The sequence below is a fragment of the Aedes albopictus genome, chromosome 1 (assembly GCF_035046485.1).
Source record: "Aedes albopictus strain Foshan chromosome 1, AalbF5, whole genome shotgun sequence".
NCBI lineage: Eukaryota > Metazoa > Arthropoda > Insecta > Diptera > Culicidae > Aedes > Aedes albopictus.
In genome coordinates, this window is record NC_085136.1 from 244,623,657 (window position 1) to 244,649,059 (window position 25,403).

The 25,403-nt window shown below is 39.7% G+C and overlaps 4 protein-coding genes and 1 pseudogene across 13 annotated transcripts in view; 4 read left to right on the top strand and 1 right to left on the bottom strand.

Moving 5' to 3' along the window:
- LOC109411881 (dedicator of cytokinesis protein 3) overlaps positions 1 to 25,403 on the top strand; it is a 681,785-nt gene that overhangs the window by 158,945 nt on the left and 497,437 nt on the right. The window lies entirely within an intron of this gene.
- LOC115262273 (small ribosomal subunit protein eS4-like) overlaps positions 1 to 25,403 on the top strand; it is a 203,078-nt pseudogene that overhangs the window by 53,218 nt on the left and 124,457 nt on the right.
- On the bottom strand, positions 25 to 15,695 carry LOC109412717 (aprataxin and PNK-like factor). Of its 6 annotated transcripts, none has more exons than XM_062846550.1 (3): positions 15,475 to 15,695; positions 14,509 to 15,355; positions 25 to 387 (listed from the first exon to the last, which is right to left on the bottom strand). In XM_062846550.1, exons 1-3 carry the CDS (start codon positions 15,568 to 15,570, stop codon positions 83 to 85), a joined length of 1,248 nt encoding a protein of 415 aa, XP_062702534.1. In that variant the 5' UTR covers positions 15,571 to 15,695; the 3' UTR covers positions 25 to 82. The 6 variants fall into 6 exon arrangements, with proteins under 6 accessions (XP_062702534.1, XP_062702536.1, XP_062702538.1 ...); XM_062846552.1 differs by having other exon boundaries at positions 27 to 387; positions 14,524 to 15,355; positions 15,475 to 15,694; XM_062846554.1 differs by having other exon boundaries at positions 218 to 401; positions 14,524 to 15,355; positions 15,475 to 15,692.
- Positions 420 to 5,117, top strand: LOC134285543 (uncharacterized). Of its 4 annotated transcripts, XM_062846544.1 has the most exons (5): positions 422 to 1,354; positions 1,552 to 3,267; positions 3,330 to 3,557; positions 3,621 to 3,797; positions 4,036 to 5,117. In XM_062846544.1, the coding sequence occupies exons 2-5, from the start codon at positions 2,880 to 2,882 to the stop codon at positions 4,953 to 4,955; spliced, it is 1,713 nt and encodes a 570-aa protein (XP_062702528.1). In that variant the 5' UTR covers positions 422 to 1,354; positions 1,552 to 2,879; the 3' UTR covers positions 4,956 to 5,117. The 4 variants fall into 4 exon arrangements, with proteins under 4 accessions (XP_062702530.1, XP_062702528.1, XP_062702527.1 ...); XM_062846543.1 differs by having other exon boundaries at positions 422 to 3,267; XM_062846546.1 differs by having other exon boundaries at positions 420 to 3,557.
- LOC134285545 (uncharacterized) lies at positions 5,191 to 13,928 on the top strand. Its single transcript, XM_062846558.1, has 3 exons — positions 5,191 to 5,939; positions 6,527 to 6,952; positions 7,499 to 13,928. The coding sequence occupies exons 1-3, from the start codon at positions 5,567 to 5,569 to the stop codon at positions 7,741 to 7,743; spliced, it is 1,044 nt and encodes a 347-aa protein (XP_062702542.1). The 5' UTR covers positions 5,191 to 5,566; the 3' UTR covers positions 7,744 to 13,928.

Consider the following 25,403-nt stretch of genomic DNA (forward strand, 5'->3'; position numbering starts at 1 on the left):
CGATGGATTTCTTTTTTTATGAAAACATGGCCAAATTTTAGTTTTTAAGGTACACATAGCATTCTTCTTCTCCATCCTAAAGCTATTCTTCATTTTCATCTTCGATATCGACTTCTTCGGGACTGTCATCATCTTCTTCGTCGGAATTCCCACGCCCCGGCATATACTCATCGGAATCTTCTCCATCCCCGAACAGATCGTCTCCGTCGTCGTCGTCGTCATCGTCCTCATCGCTGTCGTCGAAGAGATTCGGATCGGCCATGGCCGCTATGACAATGTCCCGGGCGAGACGACGACGCCGTCTTCGGCCAGTCTGATCCTGGCCTCGTATGCCAGCTCCCGGCGCTGGGTTTATAACGGTCACTGTGACGGCCGGTGTGACTGTGGCTGGAAGTAGAGATCTGTTTTGAGACTTCGATCAACGAATGGCAATGAATCAGAATAATATGTTGATGTTGAAGCATGATTGGAATTCATTGTAGCTGTTTCTTTTACGGAAATGTTGGGAACCACTGGACCAGCCGATCACCTTTTTAACGGTTGATTCAAATATTCAGTAGTTGCACTGAACGAAAATACCCGCCATGAATTGAATGATTTTTGCCTCATCCGAGCCCCATGCCTATTATCAGACAAGATTCGGATGATTTTTATTCGATGCAGCTTCCTTCAAAATCAAAACAATGTGAATGACGATTATCCCAAAACAGGATGATTTTCATTACTTTTTGAGAAGAAAATTATTGAATGATATTCATTGCTTTCCCGATTTAATTTGATGTGGGTTTGTTTTCAGTAAAAATTTGAATTGAATGAAAATAAAACCTCAATAAAGATACCCAAATATTGAACCATTTCATCAATTATTTATTCATATATAAATTTATTACATGCTATTCAAATTTTTTGGATCCGGCGTGATAACGAGGCGCAAAATCGAAGCAAAATATCCTGTAATTGAATAAGAATTTATCAATTGACCATGTTTAAAATTCCTTCAATGAACAAAATATATGCCATTCTTACAAGGGGTCGGTCACTCGGCACATTGTGCCCGGGCACACTTCGGCACACATCGGCACACTGGCCGGCACACTTCGGCACACTTGCCGGCACATTTCAGCACGCTCTAACACATAATTATAAATAGCAGTGCATTGATTAAATTAAATGGGAGCACTGTCGCTTTCTGTCACTGCGACTGTTGCAGCTAGACTTAAAAGTAAACAGATCGTTGGGCAAATTCAAGAAATTAGTTCGGCCAAGACTTCGGCTCTTGAAATATCATTATTTAAGGACTACAATTAAAGGAACCTGCTTCAATTTAAAAATGGACCACTCCGTAATAGACATGGTAAGTATGTACGTGATTTTTGCGATCCAACATGGCCAAATTGACTTGTTATTGATGCATCAAATTGAGCAAAAAAAAATCATCGATCTTATTTACTGGTGATATGATAACAAGGCCTTTGCCAGTCCTAGAACATTTTACATGCTGTAGAGATCGGAAAGGATTGATACATTATGAATCACTTTAATTTATTTTAGGATTTTTTCTGGACGAAACTTGAGGAAGAATATGGCGCAATAAACCTGCATCTTAAAAATATCCTCAACATAAACAACCTATGCAGCCAATCTCTGGCGAGACTTACGCGAGAAACTATCAAACTCATTGAGGAGGATATGCGTGGGATGGTGGAGAGCTTAAAAGAAGAAGCTTTAGCAGGAGGAATTCCATTGAGAGAGATTTACGGCAGGAATTACGCATTGCAGCCCGAGAACTTCCGGTTTACTGAAGGGGAAACCTTATGCCTCCTTGATTTAGCAGGCATCATCAACCGCTGCGGGATCAGCAAATTTTTGAAGAAAATCAAGCGTAAAAATGCACAGAAACCACAGATAATTCCTAATGACGAACGACACAAGGACTTGGAATTGGAGAATCATGTCCAAAGACTGCAAACCAAAATTTGGGATTACTTTTCGTCCCTGTGAGTGTAACCAAAGACCTGCACTGCCGTTCTACGCCCAATTCAAGGGGAATGACATATCCTTTTCTAACCGGAATATCCGCATTTATCCGTTTCTAACCGTCGCTAACCGTTGCTAAGCGAGCTGCTAAGTGAGCAGAAGTTAGACGTGGTTAGCGACGGTTAGAAACGGATAAATGCGGATATTCCGGTTAGAAAAGGATATGTCATTCCCCTTGGCCCAATTGTCCTATGTTACATGGGAGTCCCATAAAGCATGGGACAGTTATGCATAGAACGGCAGTAAAGATGTCATGCTATACATATTTCTCATATTTACCACAATTATGCTTATCCAACAATTTCAAACCTACTTTCAAACTACCCTTGCTATACAGACTCTGAAGCAGATCCTTAGGTAGATCTCAATAAGAACCATTTGATGCACATTTATGCAAGTGTACTGAAAGTCACTTTGTAATAAAGTCGAGAAAATTTTCATTACGAGAAGTTCCCACACTGACCAGAAATGGAACTCATATTTTAAGCATGGTCGTGAATCATTTGTTCCTAACTTCCTTGATTTTCATTTGATGCAAAATTCCAGTCCATATTAATTTGAATATGCTTCATTCTTCTTACATTTCTATCGTGAGCAGCTGTGACATTAAAGAGTGAAGCAAAATCACTAGATACATATAAATATTAGTTTAGATTATACATTATTGAAAAAAATTACATATAGCTATAATAATATATTCATAAAATACCATTAGAATTTTGCTCGAAAATATTAAAGTTTCAACTTTATTTTATTGTAATGCATAATAAGTATTGTAAATTAAATAAAAAAAAAACTTTGTTTTTGTTAAAAGCTGACTTTTTAATTGTTATGATGAAACAATGTGTACTTATTCATTTTTGAAATCATTTCGCCTATCTGTTTCTTTTTGTAGAAGCTGTCAGGACGGTGCTTTTGATAGCTTTCGAGAAAAAATGCAAGATCTTCGAGTAGAAGCATACACTACAAGCGGCAAAATCCACGCTCACGTGACCTGTCCCATTTGTGATGACAGTAAGCAGTCTAAAATTTCCCTCAACATGGACACAACAGGCAGTTGGCATATTTTTGCTTTCAAACGGCACTGTAAAACATTTCACATCCAGACACCGCACTCATCTAAACAGAAACGCCGTAGTGTCACACCAGTTGCTACTGACGATGCTAACGAGAACGATTGTCCAATAAAACGACCTTCCCTGGAATCCACTGGTATCGGAACTGCATGTGGTATATTAAAGCGTTTAAATGAAGTGGTGCACACAAACTTCTAAACCAATTGAATGTTTCAGACTTTGAACTTACGACGTCTAGCATGGATCCACCTCATCTGGATACAGCTGGTACGGAAATAGATCCGCTGCACCTCGATGAAGCAGAAACCGAAATTGGACCTGCAGAATACCTTGACGACACCGTAAGCTCAAGTACAGGTGATTTACAGGCCGAAAAAATTCACGAGTATAATGTGTCTGATACCAAGGGCAAATATTTTGATGAAACCGTGTATGACTCCCAAGGTAAAAAAAAATTTTTTTTTCGTCTCAGTTGATTTCGGTAAACTTTTTCTCGATTCGATTCAGATGATTACCATGGTGATGCTATAGAGGCACACGAGAACGATAGCTGGGATCGAAACACTAAGGAGCACGGATACGCAAAAGAACACGAGAGCAAAGATGTTAAGGAGAGCTCAAAGGACCACGAAATCGTAGAAGAACAAGTGGAACAAAAACATGAAGGTCATTCAACCGCTACAAGTAATAGCATAATTTAAATAAACTAAATAAAGCCAGTGCCGTCCCGATGCTGTCCATATACCACGTGGATAATTTATAAAGGGAGAGGATTTTGGAGAAGTCCATGCTTATCCAAGGGAAGTAGAGAAGCTGGTCAAAATTCAAGATTGTTCTGTCCACGTGGCATATGAATGGTCTCTAATAACAAGAGTCGTACGGTTTGTATTCTTAAATAAAAATGTATTAACATAATCTTCAGGATACCCGGAAAATTATACTGGAAGCCAATTCATTGGACATGTCACAAGAAAAAGTTCAAGCCCTCTTCCTGACTTACATGTTCAGATGGATTCGAGATCAAAATTATGTAAGCCAAATGGAATACGGTACACGGAACCTGAGCTAGATGCAGCTGCATACGAATTGATGGCTGGTGGCAATAGCAACTATCAATTTATAAAGGCAAATATGCAGCTGCCTAGCTCAAAAACATTGAAGCGACATATCGCAAAGCATACTACAGAGACTCAGGAAGGAATCCTAATGGTGACACCTCTACTGAAGTATTTGAACGCGCACAATTATCCTCTAGTGGTTTCCTTAAGCGAAGATGGAACAACGCTTTCGCCCAACCCAGAATACGATTCAAGAAATGACTCAATTCGTGGCCTGGTGGCTCCGTTGGACCATTCCGGTATGCCTGAACAGGATACATTTAACGCCAGCACGGTTGAAAAAATGATTAATGACCTTGAGCGCTATTCTGTGGGTGAATACCTTTACATCGTAATGGCAACACCAATGGCCGTTGGAGCATTACCATTCTGCATTTTGTATATGTGCAGTGATAACAGGTTCACACATGACCAAGTCATTTCACGTTGGAATTATATAGAATCCGAGCTACTAAAAGCTGGAATAACTGTCATTGCTAACGCGTCCGATGGTGATCCGCGGCTTCTCATGGCTATGAGACAAAGATCAACTCTTCATGCACTTCACGTGGGATCGGAATCACAATATGGTCCCCACTTTGCTATGAATAACGATTTCAAACTTGATTTCAAAGCTATTTCCATCCAGGGCAGTATTCACTTAGTTAATAAATTTCGTCATTCTTTGCTAGATCCAAAAAAGCAAATGCGCTTAGGTAATGATATTCTATTTACATTATTATAAAACACCTTATGACTTCTTTACCTAATTTTTTTTATTTACTCTTTACTTTACTTTAGGAGACTACGTAATTTCATCAGCTGTTCTCAAACAAATGATGGAAAATGGTCAAAAAATGATTCACAAACTAAACCCTTCAGATTTGAACGCGGCGGACCGAATGAAATTTGACCCATCGCTAAAACTGATGTCTTTGGATCTTATAGACCATCTAATCGATGTGGTACCTGGCAGTATTGGAACTGCTACTTATATACAAATAATGCGTCATGCATATTTGGCTTTCAACGATGAGCATATGTCTCCTATTGAACGAATAACTTCGATATGGTTTGTATCAAAATGATGTCGGCAAAGTTATAAATCTATTAAAATTATTTTTTCCTTTCAGGACTGCTTTGTTATTTGTAAGGGCATGGCGCCAAATTTGCATAAGCAATAGAAAAACACTGAAGGACTGCCCGACATCAAACGTGTATCACTGTTTGGAGTTAAACGCACATGGCTTGGTAAAATTCATTGTCAGGTGCCGACAAGCCGACAGCCCGGAGCAATTCATAATTACTCACTTGTCTAGTCAACCATGTGAAACAACATTTCGGGAGCTTCGTTCGATGACGACTGTCAACCATACGGCAGTCAATTTTACAATGAAAGAAGTTGAGCAAAGAATGCAGAAGGTGCAAATGAAGTTGCTGATAGTGCATCGGAGAAAAGCAGACCTAAACTTTCCTTGTCTGCAAAAGCAGCAGCTAAAATGCCAAAAAACAGCAAATCAAGATCTTCCTAACGACGATCAAATCCGTCTGGCCATCGACACAGCTGCGAAAAACGCGGAACATTTATTAACCTGTCTAGGAGTTCAAAATCTTGAAATTGATTTCAGGGAGAGTATGACCAGAAATTCCAAAACAGAATCCGAATTTGAATTTGTCTCGATTGAGAGCTCCGAGGTCGCCAACAACTCAAATGATTCAGCATGCAAAGGTACTAAGACAAGTAACTGTAAGTTCGGGTTAGCTTTAGAACTTGGTTCATAAACAAGCCTATACATATTCGAGCTGTTAGTATACAGGGTCAAATATTTGTCTTAAAAAACCAATGCTCAAACATCTTGTTTGACTCCATCAAATTTTCATAAATGTCAAACTGATGTTGTTTCTTGATTTTTTTAAATATTCGACTCTGTGTACTTCAGGCCTTAAAGCATGAGAGATCGTATACGTCTTCGTATAGATCTATAGAGTTGTCTACATCTTTCTTAGGTGTCCAACTAACCATCCCTTCCTTCCCTCGGCAGTCGCAAGAACGTGGCCAAGACAGTTCTCGACCATTGAATGATTGCGTCAGTCTTGTCTAAGAGTCAGAGATTAATCACAAATCTTTGTGCTTTGGTTCGGACGAGAAGGAGGCAACCCTCATACCAGCGGTCTGGGACTGTACCACCTACGAATTTGTGCGACTCGCTTAATGCTAATGCTAAGGTGTACTTCAGGCTTTAGAATCGAAGAAAACGTCTCCTTGAGTTCAAGGCTTCATCGAATTCAAACGATATCATTTTTTCATTATTTCAGATGCATGCGAACTAAATGAATATCAAATTACAGATGGAATTAGTAGTGATGCGGAAGTTGAAAGTTCCTCGTTGAATGAAAATTCAATGAAACATATAATTGAGGATGCAGAGAAAATCTTTTCCAATGCAGGTGGAGAGCTACTTCTACGCCAATGTTCATCCGAGAACAATCGAAACGTTTTCTATGTAAAAGGGATAAACGGTAAAGTTATAAGTATTAAAAAATCGACAATGCTATGGATGCTTTCATCGGGGCGTTTTAAAAGATCCAACGACCGCTTGAGACGGTTCCATCAAATAAGAATGCTTGCACCAAAAGATTCATCTAACCAAAACTGCATTAAACATGAGATCAGTACCGGAGATTGGATTGCATTACAAGGACCCATGGTTTGCCATGTAACAAACTTCCAATACCAAACAGGTAAAAAGAGTATCTTCAGCTATATCTTAAGCAGGGCATTTACTGCCCTTATTAGCATAAGAGTCCCATGTTTGCTAGGTCTCCTATTCACATAGGACTGTTGTGCGAATGGGGGCAGTTTACTACCCTATTTACTACAAGTAAGATTTGTAACTGCTTTAGAAAATTGAACTACTGACATTCTGGCTTGGACGTGGATAGTCCTTGCAGTCAAAATTCCTGTCTCGTTCTGTGTTCTTACGAAGATCCTCAATGCACAGTTCGTTTTAAAATTTACATTAAATGGATAAAAGTTCGAAGATTCTATTACCGTGATTGTCACCCTCATTCTTGTTTTCGATCGAATCCACTTTCGAACGTAAATCGTTCGCATTCCCGTTTACGCCAGCAAAATCAAATGGCCTACTGATTGGATCGAACCAAAAACGTTCGAAAGTGGATACGTCCGAAAACAAGAATGAGCTCCAGAATGAGGGTGTGTATTTTGGTTTAAAGTATTGAGTGCATTGAAATTCAATGAAAACTAAAAATGTGTTTTATCCACAGGTAAATTGAAAACTTGTCCACTCACCACTGTACCTAGAGAGTGTCCAGCGAATGTAGAGAAAAGAGGAATCTTTCTTCTGGGAAACTTCTACACTGTGTCTTCGGTTGGATGCTTAAGTGTCAACAATAAGAAACACCTAAAATCGGATATTGACCATTACGTTACACACATCAAAGCACCGAACAGCAAGCTTTCTTTGTCAAGTGACACACTGTCTTACCTACAAACATATAAACTGGTTTAAAAAACAACGAACTCATTTGAGAATTAAAACAAAAATTTATTTAAAAGTGCTACAAATCGTGATTTTGTTATTATTGCACAAAACTACATCAATCTGTCTTAACTGGCGCGTTCGCTCTAGCATATCCGTAGCTTTTACTATTTTACATTTCTGAGTATATATCCGACATTCGACCACTCAATAACATACCAGGCCTAAACCAACATTATTCAGGAAACACACATTTGGTAATAAATCGATTGCTTTCCCTTCGATAAAGTTAGGCCAGCTTTGCTAACTGAGTAATGTTTGGGTTTACCTCGTCAGCGCTTCATTGAACGTTCTCTACTGGTGGTAACCAAATGATCAGGAACAGCGGCAGCAGGGCCCCCATTTCCACTCTGCTGCTGGAAGCGGTCTCCAGAGATTTGAATGTTGTGTATGCCGGTTCAGTGGTCTCCGTGCCCGGTGTTGTGCTCACTTCGTCAGCTGCGGCGGAAACTATCGATTGGATTGTGACAGTTGTTGGCATTCTGATTGTGCGTCTGGAAATCCTCTCTCGGTGAAGTTACCCGATCCACCAACATCATTAATGCGAATCCCAGCACCAGCAGACCTATCGTAGACTAGTGTCCATCCGCATAATGCTTTGGTCTTCTCCAGTTTGCTCGAACAGAAATCGATTTCCTGCCAGAATGATGACCGTGGCTACCAGCGGTGGTGCTGCTCCGAAAAATAACACATTCTTTACTCTCTCCTGGAACAAAACAACACTGAATTTCAATATCTTCAACAACCGATTCACATAGCAGTTTTTATGTGTAAATTTACCTTGGATCTTACGTAGTTAGCGAGGTAGTTTAAAATAACTTCAGCGAGCTAATTTAAAATAACTTCATCACACCTGATATGTTTTGTTTACAAATGGATTGCTACGAAACACCTAAATTTAGAATGGTTGCCAGATACATCAAAAAAATTATACTTGAGAATCTCTGCACGCTAAATGTGTACGGCACAGTATCGGGCACAATTGGGCACAGTTCGGCACGACCGGCACAGTTCGGCACAGTACCGGCACATTGAAGACGAAAGTAGATGTGCCGAGCGACCAACCCCTTGCATTCTTACCTTTTGTGTTGTACATAATAAGAATATTTTCCGTTCCGATCTTAACCTCCGAAACACAACTGGCTAGCAAAACTTCTACTTTACCATACCACAGAGAACAGACATCCAGGGTAGAACAAATTTCAATCGGAAAGTTGTGTAAGGATTTGAATCTTCACTTGAGAAAGGTTGCAAACCAATACACGATGACAACACTAACGCCACCAAACACCATATTGCCACAGTCAGTGGTGAATTGAAATATTTCAAGTGGTGAATTAAATTAGTATGGGAAATTAACCGATTGCAGCGCCACGCTATTGCCACTTATGTTGCCGATTTCAAATGGCCGTTAAATTCCTTACACAGTTTCGGAACTTGACTTGGATGTCTGTTCTCTGTGACCATACTGCTTCAAACGAATGACAGATGTCGAACCGAGTGTCGAACTAAAACTGGATGATTTTCGATATAGGGCACAGCTGGACATACTTTCAGTTGGTTTTGAGATGATAATCAATCTCAGCACACCCTAAGTAGAAAAACATTCATTGATTGTGTCAATTTTTATACATTAACAGGATGATTTTTATTCAGTAAGATGTAGTAAAATCATTCTGCTGTGTGATCATTCAAAATTCGGATTCTGCGATTTTGAATCGTATTGAATTAAAAATCATTCTTTAAACGGCGGGGGTTTTCGTTCAGTGTACCGCCATCTAGTGATGACCCGGCCAATCACAATACGTTTAGCCACAGAGAACAGACATCCAAGTCCAGTTCTGAAACTGTGTAAGGAATTTAACGGCCATTTGAAATCGGCAACACAAGTGGCAACATCGTGGCGCTGCAATCGGTTAATTTTCCATACTAATTTAATTCACCACTTGAAATGTTTCAATTCACCACTGACTGTGGCAATGTGTGGTGTTTGGCCACCGACGAACCGACGTGACAGTGGCGATTCAAAAGTGTCCCCCCCAAATTTAACGGTCGACCACTGAAGCGAGCGATCGTTTCTGTCAAATCAGCGCAGACGCGAACCGTTTCCTATATGAACACACGGGGGTTCGGTGTCGAGCTATCAAATCATCGCGAGCCGTTATAGAGGTGGCGATAGTGTTCGGCTATTTTTCATCATGGCGTCGCGGGCAACAAATTTGAATTTATTTGTTCTAGCTGTCACGTCGGTTCGTCGGTGGTTTGGCGGCGTTACGGCGATGACATAGTGCCGCTTCAAAGTGAGAGTGAAAGTGCGCGTCCATAGGATTTTCGTGAATTTGCTATTGTTGATATTCTTCTTTGCAGCTTCGCACACGCGCACTCCCACTCTCACGCGTAACTATAACGGCACCCTTAGTGTTTTCATCGTGTATTGATTTGCAACCTTACTCAAGCAAAGATTCAAATCCTTACACAACTTTCTGAATGAAATTTGTTCTAGCCTGGATGTCTCTTCACTGTGGTTTAGTATTGGGCGATTGGGTTTTCGTGACGATGTTTTTTTTAATGAAATTTGTGTGTTACGTCTGTTTATCTGTGGCAATCAGATTTAACGACACGGCGAGTAAATTGAAAAGCTTATTGGAACACCAGTGACTGGGATCGGCCGACGGTATCGGTGCTTGCAAGTCATGAATCAAGTCACCGAGGACTACAAGACGTTTGTCGGACGTTTAAACAAACTCTGTGTCGAGTCGAAACATGTCTTCGTCTGTGAACTGAAGGTGAATTCGGATGCGGAGATCAGACGAAGTTGCTCATCCGCATTGAAGAGCGGGACGACGTAACTATGGAGCTGATTTCGAACGAGGGTTAGCGGCTTCTCAACATCAAGCACGATACGGCGATGATCGGGACAGCTTCAGCACAGCAGAAGGAACTTTCAAGTCTGGGTGGGGATCAGCAGAATCAAGATTCAGTCCTCATATGGATACCGGTCCAGCTACGCCTTGTTGGAACTGCGGTGTCTTGTACTACTCCATCGATTGTCCGTTCAAGAACCGGCTGACCGGTTACAAGGACTCCTGCGCAAAGAACATCAAATCTCCCAGCAAGCGATGAAGTTCTGGAACGCCGTCGTTCTGTCTCGGGTAATCAACCAACACGTCAAGCCAGAGGAAGACTTCGTCGTGTAAGTGTTAGATCAATAGCTGTAGGTAGAGGCAGTTGGTGCACATCCACTCCATTCCAGGGAGATTGAACAAGCTATCCGTCTGTTCTCAGCTACGGGAAACTAGAAGGAATTCCTCTTTTATGAGCTCCTTTTTCTAAAATTTGAAAAAAAAAAAACCTTTTCCAAGAACCTGAAAGCTGCTTTCTTCTGAGCTTGAATGCTCAATACAAAGGTTCTATTTTACGTGCTGCTTCAAAGTTCTCTTTCAAAGCTCTCCCTGTCAGAAGTTTGAACATTTGCTCTTCCTGTAGCGTGGAAGCTTATTGTTGTCAGGAGCTTGGGAGCTCCAATGGAATCAATCTCTCTTCAGGAGCTTGGAAATATTCATTTTTAAGGAGCATGAAAGTATCTGCTATAAGGAGTTTGAAACTCTCTCCTATAGGAACTTAGGGACCCCCTTTTTCAAAAAACTTGGAAGATCCTATTTATCAGGAACATGGCAGCTCCTTCTTCGAGGAGCCTGGAAGACCTCTCCTTAGGGAGCTGGGAAGCTCTTTTGTTCAGAAACCTTCCTCTCTTGGGAGCCTCAAAGCTGTTTCTGCTAGGAAACTTTCTTCTTCAAGACCTTGGTTGCTAAGTTTTTAATGAAATAAGGAGCTCCTTTTCTAAAAATTAAATTACCTTCTCCAAAACATGAAAGCATCCTCTTTATCGAACTTGAATGCTCCCTCTTCCAGGCATTGGGATGTTCCCTTCGAAACCTTGAAAAAGCTCTCTCGTCCAGGAATGTGGAAGTTCCCTTTTTCAGATGGTGCCATTTTCTAGTAGCTTGAATGCTTCTTATTTTAGAAGCAAAGAAGTTCTGTTAGAGGCTCTTCCTTTTTTTAGAGAGCTTGGAAGCTCTCTCTTTAAGAAATTTAGAAGCTCCTTTTCTTTTGGCTTGAAAACTACCCTCACAGGAGTTTAAATGTTATTGTTTTAAAGGTTGGAATTTCTCGCTTTTAGGAACTTAGAAATCTCTTCTTCAGGATTGAAATTTTCTGATAAGGAGCTTCTTCTTCCATGAGCTGGGAGAGCTCTTTCAAAAACTGAGAATCTGTTTCCGAAAAAACACCGTTTCAGAAGCAAGTAAGCTGCCGGTGCCAGGATCTTGGAAGCTCCCATTTTCAGAAGCCTCAAAGATGTCTTTTCGACATCTTGGATGGTTTCTCTTTCAGGATTTGGTACGCTTTTAGTTTCAGTAACTCATAAGCTCGCTTTTCGGATGCTAAGAAGCTCCATGTTTTAGAAGCTTTTGTTTACAGGAATTTGGTCGGATTAGAGAATTTCGTGAAATTTCCACAGCAATTTTTTGTAGAATTTCCACAAGTATTTGAGCCGAGTGTCTACAAAGTCTACCTAGGGGCCTACAGAGACTCGAGTGAAATTTCTACAAAGATTCGACAAGACTTTCCCTAGCGTCGAGTGGAATCTCAGCAGAGGATTGCGAGAAATCTCCACAGAGCTTCAATTAATTCAAGTCAATAGAATCACTGCAAACATTCAAGTTGAGTCTCCGCAGAAAGTCGCGTGAAATATATTGAATGGTTCAGATCGAATTTCTTCTGAGATTCGAGTAAAACCTTCTCTAAAATTCAGGTCGAATCTTCTGCAATTTCAGCAGAGATTTGTGCGGAATCACCACAGAAATTCGAGTGAAATCTTCGAACAGATCATGGAGATTCGAGTGGAATCTCTACAGAGATGACAGAGTGAAATCTCCACAGAGATTCGAGCGGAATATCTACAGAGATTGAAAAGGAATCTTTACAAAAATATAGTAGAATCCAATGAGACCCGAGTGGTATGTCTTAAGAAATCCGATTGAAATCTCCACAGAGGTTTGTGAGGAATCTCCACAGCGATTCAAGTGCAATTCCATCAGAGATTTGAGTGGATTCTCTGTATACATTGGAATGGAATCTCCCCAGAGCTCCAACTGGAATGTTCACAGAGATTCGAATAGAATCCCCATGGAGATTCAAGCGAAATCTCCACAGTGATTCGAGTAGAATCTCCACTGAGTTTCGAGTGGAATTTTCACGGACGTTCAAGTCAAAGTGTTATACAATTGGAATCTTCATTGAGATAATTGATGAATCAACATGAAGATTTGATTGAAATCTCTACACACACAAAATAAAATCTCCACAAAAGTTCAAGTGAAATCTCCCGAAAGATTCGAAAGACATTTCATTTGAGATTCGAGTTAGATCTCCTTGGAAATTATTGTGAAATCCACGACATTCGAGTGCAATTTCGGAATTTCTACAAAAAACTGAAGTGTAATCTCATTAAAGATTTGAGTAGAATCTCCTCAGAGATTAAACTGGAATGTCTACAGAAATTGGAGTAGAATTACCATGGATATTCGAGAGAAATCTTCACAGAGATTTATCTCGAATGTCCACAGAAGTTTGAGTGGAATTGACACGAAGATTCGAGAGGACCCTCCACAAAGATGCGACTAGTATCTTCAAAAGAAATTCATGTGGAAACGTAACAGATATTTGAGTTGAAATTTCACAAATATTTGAATAATATGTCTAACAGCAGTGATTCGTGTCAAAACTTCACAGAGATTCGAGTAAACTCTCCACAGAGATGCGATTGCAATTTTCTTAGAAATTTGATTGGAATCTCCGCAGAGAATTGCGAGCAATCTCAACATAGATGTGTGTGGAATCTCTACAAATATTCGAGAGGAATTCCCCCTAACTGGAATGCTCACAGAGATTTCAATTGGAATCTCCACAGAGGTTTGTGAGGAATCTCAACATCGATTTGAGTTGAATCTCCACAGACATTGAAGTGGAATCTCTCCAGAGATTTAACTGAAATGATCACAGAGATGGAAGTGAAGTCTCCACAGAGATTCGAGGGTTTCCACTAAGCTTCGAAAAGAATCTACATAGAGATTTGAGTGGAATTTCCACATTTGGGTACTATCTCTACCTACAGAGATTCGAATGGAATTGGTTCCGTTCCTAACTAGATTCGCTATTCCGCTGAAAATTTTTGGGAGAATGTTATGGAATCGCTGCCAAAAATGCGCAAGTGACACGAGACTTTCATATATTTTTGTTTTTATTCGCAAACCGAATCTATAGTTATATGGTTTTGGTTATATGCTCGATAAATACATAACAATCACAATTCTTATCACTAAAGTAACATGGTCAAAGATGATAACGCCCAATCCACTACTTGTAGATAACGTAATCACTTAGCTTTGCCGGAGCTTTGGTAATGCGTCTGGGACGATCCGAACTGCCATCGTCAGAATCGTCATCGGTGGGACTGGGAACCACTCGAAAGGCTGCCGCTATGTACCCAGCTGACAAGGGGCAAAGTAAAGAAACAAGGCAACTCTCAACAATCGAGATCGACAGGGAAAAAATCATTACAACAAGCCAACATGAATTCCAATCGAGTGTTACTTTGGGATGATGACCAGACGAAGCCAAGGGACAATTTCCGATACTTAAATGAAATGAATGCGCATGACATCGACCACATACCTCTTCTATACTCACTTGAATCGGGATGCTGAAAGTCCCGGAAGTGCTGCGGATTACGACGGTAGCAGGTTGCCCCGTACGGACAGTGTGGAGCTTCACTTGGTGCCGCAGGAAACGTGGGTCTCCGATAGTCACTGTCATTCGGATGGGCAAACTGTGCCCTGTGTTCCAAAGTGCGTCTGTAACAGCGGATTCCAAACTCGCAGGATGGCCTCAGTGGTGAACTGGTGCTATCTGCCGTTTCTTTCTTTATCTCTGTCTTGCCGGCTTCCTGATCCGCCGCTGATGATGGCTGTGGCTTTTGCTGAGATGTACTTGCTTCCGCAGAATCAGGATCGGCCTTAACCGCCGGTACATCTTCACTTCTTGCCTTCTTTGAACTATCATCGTTGGATTCATCATCGTTCTTCCTTTTCTCTCCACCACCACCTCCCCCCATCCAGTCCGGAAGCACCCGTTGCTCCGCCACGGCCACCGCCGCATTATTAACCTCCTCCATCGTTCGAACCCGTATCGTTCCTCCTCCGGTAGCACCGACTTCTTCAACTCCCGACGTCGCCTCTTCTGGATTCGCAGCAGAACTGCTGCTAACCGGTTCCTCCGCCTCTGCGGTTTCTCCTGTGTCCCGGAACCGCACCTCGAACCAGTACTGATCCGGCAACAGAGCAAACTTCTCACCGTGTCTCAGCGTTGCGGTCAAATCCTTGGTCAGTATATCCAACACCTGATCCGAGGTCCGCAGGAAAATAGGATTCGCGTGTGTGGACGTGATCTGAATGGTGCGGCCGGCCTGCTCGCCATCGTGCTTTATAATGCCGTGCTGACGCGAGATGCGCTTGTCGTCACACTGCGAAGGAAAAAGAATGTTAAACCCCAAGCCATGAACGTACAGGAAAATCGTATGCATTTAAATAGCACTTCAACCATAACAAACAGGGCATGAGTCACGCACCCCTCCGCATTTACCTGAAGAATCGAGTCCCGCCCGATTACGATCTCCGTGGATGGCACCGGAATGTCCACCTGCTTCTCACAATCGAACAGAACCAACTGGATGGCCATTTCTGACAATGAAATTACTATTCACAAACAATTCAACACTACAATAAAAGTAACATTTCAACACTGAATCTCGCTAAAAAACTTCGAAAACGTTCGAGACAATCGCGTACCTACTGTTTATGTTTTCATTTGAAACAAAATTTAATGGCGCGCACTTTCTTGGATTCAGCGCGTTCAGCGATTCAGCGTTTGGTGGAGGGTGGGCCACCGATCAGGAAAAATCACGAATCAATGCTTGAATACTTTTCCAAAATGACGGTATGAGTCGTTTGAATTAATCTCAAAATTATTGGGTTCTTTGGGGGTATCCGGAATATTTTATAATCGGATTCTCCATCTAAAAAATAGCGAAATCCAAAAATTTATAATTTTTGGAGTGCGGGAACCATTTTTAAAATGCATTTAAAGTTTGTATGGGGATTTTTTTTGTTCGGGTCGAACTGTCATTTTTAGACTAACATTTGAAAAGGGCGGAACAACCATTGCAAATTCTCACTTGTTCCGTCCCTCCTGGGCGTATTTCAATATTTATTTTTATGCAAACTTTTCCCGTTAACAGATAGCGGGGAGTCAGATATATATCTGTTACTGGTAAAAGGTTTCATGAATAATGGGGGTAAGCCTAGGAGGGACGGGAGAAGCAGAAATTCGAAATGGCTGTTACGCCCTTTTCAAATGTTGGTCTAAATTTTATCGATTGAACTGTCATTCTATCCACGATAATTAGAACTGTTTTGTTATTACAACCACAGAGAAACAGACGTAACACTTGGAAAAAATTTCATTGCAAAACATCGTCTCGAAAACTAATGCAATGCTAAATGTACTGTGCTTGGCCGGGCCGCCACTAGATGGCAGTAGTGAGCAAACGTCATACAGGAGCAAAAACGATACCAGCATCGCGAGTGGTCGAATCGACCTACTATTGTCGTCGCGGTTGAAACCCGAAGATTCCTCACACCCGACAATCGAATTTTCTCAAAATCTATACGTGAAACCTAACGTCGGACGTAGTGCGCTGGACAGCGGACCTGGCCCTCTATCCAGCGCACTGTGCCCGACGTACGTCCGACACAAGGTATAACTGTTTATTCTGAGCATAACAGTATTTTTTACGGCAGTGAAAACTAATTAGAAGTACGATATTTCTGGGTCTGAAAATCGTTCAGGCGAAGTGGATAGCAAATCTAACCTAGAATATCCTACAATTCTAACCTCAACTCCTCACTTGCACAAACCGGATCTCATTTTTCACGGAAATGGTGGAACAAAATGCAAAACTAATGTACGTGCGACCGAGGGAATTGAAAGTTCTACCATTCCTACTTAAAAAAATTGTCGGATGTGGGTTGTAAGTAGGAAAAATAAAATAATTTCCCCAGCAGATTATGTTGATAGGCATGTAAAAAAAGGTAAACATCATCAGTTCGGTAGTTGCGCTACCGAAACAAAGATGGGTAACAGTATGTTTTGTTTTGCCCTTGAAAGCCAATATTAAGAACGGAACGTGATATAGCGTATATTGAGAGATTTGCACAAAAATGCACGCGGCCTATCGCTTCCGAAAGGTACGGCCGCGATTTTCACTCCCTGTTTATTTCATCCTTATGGGAAATAACATTGCGGCGTTTCCTACGGTGCGGCTGTTCCTTTCGAAAACGATAGACCGCGTGAACTTTGGTGCAAAGCCCCTTTTTGAAACATTTCAACGACCGCGCGGTGTTTACGTTTCAAGAAATCTGACAATATCAAGTTCGTTTCGTAATATACACGCTCGTTGAAAACTACTCTAAAGTGAGTCGTTTTCGACTCACTTTGGTACAAAGTGGAACAGCTCAAAAGAGAGTAAAGTCCAGTTACTCACTTTTGAGTAACGATGGTATTTTTAAAAATAAGAGTAGCTTCAACTCACTTTCTTTATTTGGATAAAAGCGAAAGTGAGTAATTGCTACTCAATTTTGCTATTTTTTTTTTAAAAGGTGCTTATAAGAATTACAATAAAACGAATTAAAATACGCAACTAATCAAATTAATTTATTAAAATTATGTTAACAATAAACAAAAAACAATTACAATAAATATATTTAAAAAAATCATGAACCATCTTCCTCTGGTCTTTTCCTTGGTCTTTCCTTTTTGATCGATCGGCTGCAGCAACTGATTTCTCGGAAACGTTGGCGACCCACGGGTGATCCTACTACTCTTCTGAGAGCTAGCGTGATGTGAATGGTAATCCGATTTCCCCGTAACGGATCCACGGATGTCTATCGGATTCGGGTTTCCTTTTGTGCAATTCCTGGCAAAATATTTTCGTGACCATTGATGAGACTACCCAAGTAACCACTAAGCACTAGCGTAAGCGGTCTAAAGGTCATACAGCAGCTTTTTCGTGTCAATAGGCTCAGTAGAAAATTTTCAAATGCTCTCAGGCATTATAAATAGTAAACACTGAAATGAGCCGTATATTAGTATATGACGCTATGCTATAGTGCTTGTAAACCCAGTGTCTATCAGCCGAATAAGAAGCCTGACAGTGCTGTTAAAAAGCTTGGCGTGTATGACGTTTACATCAATCAAAGCTGATTTCAAGCAAAACAAAACTGAACCGAAGCAAAACAATAAAATCTCCTCGGAAATTTCGTACGATCGATAGGGCGGTGGAAGCTTGTTGTCGGACACTTCAAGCATTAAATGGAAACAGAAAATGTATAGCTGCTTCCTCGATTATGATATAAATGCATCGGATGTCTCGTCGGATGTTTACCTGTGGAGTTTCAATCGTTTTTCCTACAGACGAACACCAAAACTAATCGATGGGCCCCATTTTTATTCCTCTTGTTACGGAACCTCGTTGTAGTATTCTAGCGCTCCGCGGTGAAATCCGACGAACCGCGGAACTCGTCAAAACTGCCACTCGCGCGCTACGCATGAAACGTCCGTCCGACACAAATTTAGTTAACAAACTGAAGTGCTTTATGTCCCGCAATTAATTATGCCGAGTCCACACACTGCCATCTATTCATCTCCCTCTCGCACACTTCTCAATCATTTCATCCCATTCATTTCACGCGTCGATCACATCATCAACGGCTGCCCTCTCCCGGTTCATTCGAGCGCACTCGAACCGAAGACAGACACTGACAAGCTTTGGCTTCAAAAGCCCAAACCAAAAGCTTTCCACGCAAGCTGTGCGATGTTTATTTGGCACGCAACACACTGACCAAAATAGCGCGATCGACTTATTGATGTGATGATAATTTAAATGGTTATTTTTCATTATCGTCATTAAATCTACTAAACATAAAATGAATAGAATGCTAAATATGACAACTTAGTATTCCCTGTACTGATAAACAAAAATAATTTGATATACAATCTTCGCTCACTACATTCGCCTCCTTCTCCATTCTTGAATATTTTATTTCACATGCTTCTCAAACAATTTTGAAATTATTCATTTCAATAGCAAAATCATCTAAGCTGAAGTTGAGAAATGTTGGCACTAAAAAAAAATCGAGAACTTTTTTTTATTTATTTTTTTTAAGATTTGATTTTTAGGTGATACATACATTAAAACATACATTAAAACAGTTATTTTCTGCTTCAAATGCAAGCTACGATGTATTAATTATAACGAACAACAAATTTACCTCAAACATTAGCGAAGTTTATGTGAAAGCATCGACAGTTTTCTCTAAAAACAACACCTTTATCCAGCGGCTATTTTCATGATTTCAATGATCTACTCACTCCATATTATACTATAATAGCTTTAATCAACCTTTTTGAAATAGAGCTTATCAGGGTCCAAAAGTTAAAACATATTCAAGACAATGAATATAGCTTTGTTACAACTGTGGCGAAACAATAATAACAATATCAATAGCGACATTTGTTGCACTTTTTTATGTTTTTCGTAATTATTCAGTTATCCTTAGATTTTGATTTATGTGATTCCTAATTCTTACTTTATCTGAAGGTAAATAACTCTAAAAACGGCAGTTGAAAAATATAACAAAAAGACCAATATGTTGCTAAACGCTTGGCTGCTTGAGATTTAAGTACTGGGCCCACTTCTGCTTCTCAAAGAACTACGACTGCTAACTTTATCATGACTTTTTCGAGGTAAATAAATTTTCCTCTACAAACCTGTGTTCATCTTATCTGGCCCAAGTCTGAAACAAGCCAAACCTCATCATCATACAACTTCTTCAATATATCTTACCCTATATGTTCAACTTGTCAATCAATAATAAAGCTAACTACCACATGCCCTGTTGACCTGCAAGAACTTACGAAAAATAAATACAAACCAATAGAGATCTTATTGTATACATTTCACATATACTATATTATATAATAAACACTACATGAGCTGCGTTTTCCATCTTCTATTGAAAAAAGTAAACCAAGCTCTGAAAGTATCTAATCATTATCTAAATAAAAGAAAAACATTAATGAATGTATAAATTTGTTCACGTTCGCCTGTAGACCACCCGTAATTATAGCGTCGACAGTCTATTTGGTTAACCTAAATAAACGTTTTTAAACCAATTCCTGTTATTCATTCGATTGGAATTTGAATGATTTCTTTTATATTCGCAGAAAAAAAAATCTACTGTTCTATTGGCCTCTTAAAGAGAGGTTAGGTTTTAAAAAATCCCATTTCGTATTTTGTTGATTAAGTCGTTCTAGATAATCTTTTTTTTTTTGTGGAAACCGGGTAGAAAGAATCGTTTTATCGATAAACTTACTAAAAAAAATGGTAGATCAACTGATTGGGAACTGGTATTTCCCTTCCAAACTTTTACGACATAACCTCTATTTTTAATCGCCAATTGATTACAACCTACGTAAAGTACGCAAAGTATGGTGAAATCAAAACACGAACTGAGTTCATTCCATTTTAAATCTTCTACAGACCGTTTTGCTTGAAACTATCTTAAAGACTAACTGCACTATCCACATGAAATCAAAAAACTAATTTTCAATATCCGTTAAGAAGAACTGGGATGATCGTTTTCCGATTTCCAATCCAACATAAATTTTTCAATCCATTGCAAATGCATGTATTTGATTTATTCTGATAGGGTAGAGTAAGAACAAAATATTCACCCTTTAATATATTTGTAGACATCTACTCGCTCTACAACATTTTTGACAGGAGAAACCTTTCTCTTTTGGCAGAGATCCACTGGCATTACAAAACTATTGACAGAAGACTTTTATAGATACCTAATCATTCTACATGTCTGTGAAATGTCAAATGAGAGACCTACTTACTCTCTGTTTTTTTTTTATATATTCTCAATAAGCCCTATTCGCTTGACATTTTTATAGAGATCTACTCACTGAACATGTGCCGGGGGGATATGTGTGCTCCGCAGCTCTTCTGATCCTTTTGTTTCAAGATACCTTTGCTCTACATTGTTTGCATTTTGCTCGTTTATGTATACCTTTTCCATTGAGATCTTCCTGTTCTATATGGGGTGCCTGTCAGCGGGGCAGCACGGACGTCAACCACGAATAGATGTGCCGTAGTCCACATGAATTTGACATGTTTGGGAAATTGACACTTTTGGGCACTCTGACAGTTTTGGGATGTGCACGACATTTGCGAATTAGTCATTACCATACGTTGTTACTTAAGTAAAACGTGTAAAACTAGCAAAAGGTTATCAAAATTTTAGCGTGCAATCGTTCGAAATTACACGACAACTCGAAGATAGCAAATAAATCAGTGAGAAATTGTGTAATGCATAAATTTTCAGCACAAACAATTTTGAACGTGTTTTTGTTGTGAGCTACGGGGATTTTGCCTTTTGCTGCCCCCCTGGTGCCTGTACCAGTTATCGCACTACCTAAGAAAAACTATTTCTACAAAAATAAGAAGAAGACCGACGAATGTAAACAATAAGTCAAATGATTGATTTGTTTCAATACTTTACAGGAAAAATATAGAAACGGAGCCAAAACTACTTTTAGTATTTATTACGGTGTGTGCCAATGATAGGAATCCTGTACCAGTTATGGACACAATTGTTAATTTGGGTTCCACTTCGCACTATTTACATGCATTCCTTATGGGAGTTGCCATAACTGGTACACTATGGCGAAATAGGGTGCAAGGAGGCCGAAAAGTTAAGGAAAATTATTTATTTCTACCATAATTTGAGGAAATTGTGAAGTTTGAATGATTGCAATCATCTTTTGTGATCGTGATCTGTTGTTCACGATTTTCTTCTTGTTGATTTGTATCTTTAAAGGTTGAAAATCAACTATGGCGAATTTGAGGTACTATAGCCATAACTGGTACACTGAGCCTATTCCTGAAATGAATTAGTGTTCTCTTGTGTTTGAATCTTCCTTTTTCGTCTTTACTTTTCAATCATTGTTAAGATGAACTAGGGATGATCGATTTCTTATCCAACATACATAAATGCATCGAATTGATTTATTCTGGAAGTGTGAGAACAGAATATACACTGTTTGTAACTACCTACTCGTTCTATAACATTCTTGACAGTAGAAAACCCATTTTTTTGCAGAGACCTACTTGCTCTACAAATTCTAGACAGACAATATTTATAGAGACCTACTCGCTCTACATATCTGTCAAACGAGAGACCTACGCGCTCTCTATTTTTGGTTTCCATATAGACCTTTTTGCTGTATATATCTGTCTTATATGAGACCTACTCGCTCTACGTGTGTCCGGTAAAAAGGGAATAGGTTTGATCCATAGCTTTTCCGTTTCTTTTTATCCCAAGAGATCTACTCGCTCTACATCGATTAGACTTCTGTATCTGTACTTTACACCCGAATGTATACCTTTTCCGTTGGAACCTACCCACTCTATATATTCCTGATATATTTTTTCCTCGATTTTTTCTTCTCTTGTATTTGATGTTTGCCTCTTCCGCTCATCAATCCTCGTTACGATGAACTAGGGATCATTGATTTCTAATCCAGCACGCATGAATGCATTAATTAGAATTTCTTTGTGATAGCAAACCGATTAACCCATTTTTTACAGTTTATAGAGACCGACTCGCTCTACAACTTTTTTTTTTGACAGAAGAAAACCATTTTTGCAGAGACCTACTCGCTCTACCAATTTTTTGACAGTAGACATTTGTAGAGACCTACTCGCTCTACATGTCTGTGAAATGGGAGACCTACTCGCTCCACGTATCTGTCAAACGAGAGACCTACTCGCTCTCTATTTTGGTTTCTCATAGAGACCTACTCGCTCTATATATCTGTCTAATGTGAGACCTACTCGCTCTACATGTACTTGGTAAAAAAGGGATGTTTGCTTCACAGCTCTTCAATTTTTTTCCACAATAGATCAACTTACTCTACATTAATTGAGTTCATGCATCTGTGCTGATCCACTAGTTCGCTCGTTTTTTTGGACCAATGAACACCTATTTCATAAGGACCTACTCACTCTCAATTACGTTATTAACCCTCTTCAAAATTCTGTTCGCTCAAACTTTCCATCCCAGGTTTAATCTAAAAAAATATTACTTCAAGAATACAAAATATAAACATACTGGAATGCTTGATTGACTTAGCCCACGACTCTTACAGATTAATTTAGCTTCGACAAAACCCGACATTTAAGAAGTTGCTACATACGGTTATAAGCCAAAGACTTAACCGCTTTGCTTCGTTCTTGCTTGATTAATTCTTTTCCCTTTCTACCATCATTTCCCTTTTATTTATTTTCAAATTCTTTTTTTTACACTTCCTCTCTATACCTGTCTAAAGTGAGACCTTCGATCCAGATTTTTCAACAGAAACCTACTCGCTCTGCATAAATCTGGTGAACGATCTGTTCACTCCAGAGCTATTCTGATTCTTGGTTCCTAGAAACCTACATGCTCTACATTATTTGCGTTCATACATCTATGCTGGCCCATTAGTTTGATCGTTTTTTTTTTAATATAGAGTGCTTTATGGCCTTCGCATATAACATCTATTCTACTTGGTTCTAAAATAAGAGCCTACAATTGTAGGCCAAAAACCTATTCAGTTTGCTTAATCCTTTCAACGCTTATTTATTTTCCCATACTACTCTCTTCACCCTCCATGACATTTCAATGCTTCTTGATATCGACCAAATCTAAGACGAATTCAATTTCAGCCCATTTCTTCTACTTTTGCTCTTCGTTGTAGTTGAAGGATTTAAGCATGCTTCTGTACTGGGGCCACGCTTCCACATCGCTTCCATAATCGCCAAATGCTAATTAAGCTATGGTTCGCAAACCCACTGAGTAGATGGCGGTAGTAAGCAAACGTCAAACAGGAGCAAAACGATGCGAGCGCCATAACGAGCGATTTGCGAACTACGGAATATTCAAATAATCCGTTTAAAAGAGAAACGATGGAAAGTTAGTATAGTGAGACGTCTGTTTATCTGTGAAATAACCAACAGCCAATGTCTTGATACTAGAAAACTTTCAATGGGTTTAACACATCACTTACCAAACTGTACTCAAAACTCAGTCGAATCGCTCTTACATTGCATTCTGACTCAAGTTTTTTTTGAACATTGATTGATTATTGCAACCAATTAGTATTGGCTAGGTAACCAAAGTCCATTTGAATAGAAACAAATACTTCTGACCAAGTAAAGGTATCCCTTACGTAAAAAAACATTCTTGTAGCTTTGCGTAGACTTCTTACGAGTATTTAATTGGGTTTTTAAATTTTGAAAAATATATTGATTTTTTTTTTATTCTTTACGAAGCACCTTTTTCTGAGCCACTATGATTTTTGTCAGGTTTTTAGAACATTATATCCCAAGTAACCACTAAGCCGTAAAAATTGGCACCAAGTTGGTTCTATATCCACATGAAGAGCAATGTTAACAGAGCTCATTAGAACTACATCCTATAATAGATCTGCTTAAAAGCCAATTTTGGCGAAATATTCGGCTGATATACGGCCAGCTTCAATCTGCGTACCGAGTCTCTGGTGAAAGAGTTGTCAAAAATGGGTCAAGAAAAAAGAAAAAAAAGTTATTTACTTTCTTTATTTTTTTCTCCGAATGTTTTCCATCGAAGTCTACTTTTCTTCGATTTTTACGGCCTGATCTAGATTCGATCTGATGTCCTCGGGGTTGTTAGTCTTAAGTGGATGTCGTCACATTTCTCATCTGCTCCATCGATGCACCAAGAGATCGGTTTGCTTAGCACCGTATTTAAGGAAAAGAAGGCAACAAGTTGGGACAGCATTGATGTTTCGATCCGAATGTTCCGGATGATCCGATGTTCGGATCTGAAATCGGGCACAATGTGGCCGCATTGGAAATGTATAAAATGGTTTTATGGAGGGTGGAGAGATCTGCAGGAGATGCAGCTATAGGGAAGTTTGAGAGGTTGACGAGGTTCCGTAACAAGAGGAATAAAAATGGGGCCCATCGATTAGTTTTGGTGTTCGTCTGTAGGAAAAACGATTGAAACTTCACAGGTAAACATCCGACGAGACATCCGATGCATTTATATCATAATCGAGGAAGCAGCTATACATTTTCTGTTTCCATTTAATGCTTGAAGTGTCCGACGACAAGCTTCCACCGCCCTATCGATCGTACGAAATTTCCGAGGAGATTTTATTGTTTTGCTTCGGTTCAGTTTTGTTTTGCTTGAAATCAGCTTTGATTGATGTAAACGTCATGCACGCCAAGCCTTTTAACAGCACTGTCAGGCTTCTTATTCGGCTGATAGACACTGGGTTTACAAGCACTATAGCATAGCGTCATATACTAATATACGGCCCATTTCAGTGCATACTATTTATAATGCCTGAGAGCATTTGAAAAT

Coding starts and splice junctions, on each gene's coding strand:
- LOC134285543 (XM_062846543.1), top strand. CDS start 2,880: ATGTGTACTTATTCATTTTTGAAATCATTTCGCCTATCTGTTTCTTTT. Junction 3,558..3,620: donor AACCGTGTATGACTCCCAAG/GTAAAAAAAAAT, acceptor GATTCGATTCAG/ATGATTACCATGGTGATGCT. Junction 3,798..4,035: donor AGGTCATTCAACCGCTACAA/GTAATAGCATAA, acceptor CATAATCTTCAG/GATACCCGGAAAATTATACT.
- LOC134285545 (XM_062846558.1), top strand. CDS start 5,567: ATGACGACTGTCAACCATACGGCAGTCAATTTTACAATGAAAGAAGTT. Junction 5,940..6,526: donor AAATGATTCAGCATGCAAAG/GTACTAAGACAA, acceptor TCATTATTTCAG/ATGCATGCGAACTAAATGAA. Junction 6,953..7,498: donor AAACTTCCAATACCAAACAG/GTAAAAAGAGTA, acceptor TTTTATCCACAG/GTAAATTGAAAACTTGTCCA.
- LOC109412717 (XM_062846550.1), bottom strand. CDS start 15,570: ATGGCCATCCAGTTGGTTCTGTTCGATTGTGAGAAGCAGGTGGACATT. Junction 15,356..15,474: donor GGCGGGACTCGATTCTTCAG/GTAAATGCGGAG, acceptor TTTCCTTCGCAG/TGTGACGACAAGCGCATCTC. Junction 388..14,508: donor TTCAAGTGAGTATAGAAGAG/GTATGTGGTCGA, acceptor CTCTACTTCCAG/CCACAGTCACACCGGCCGTC.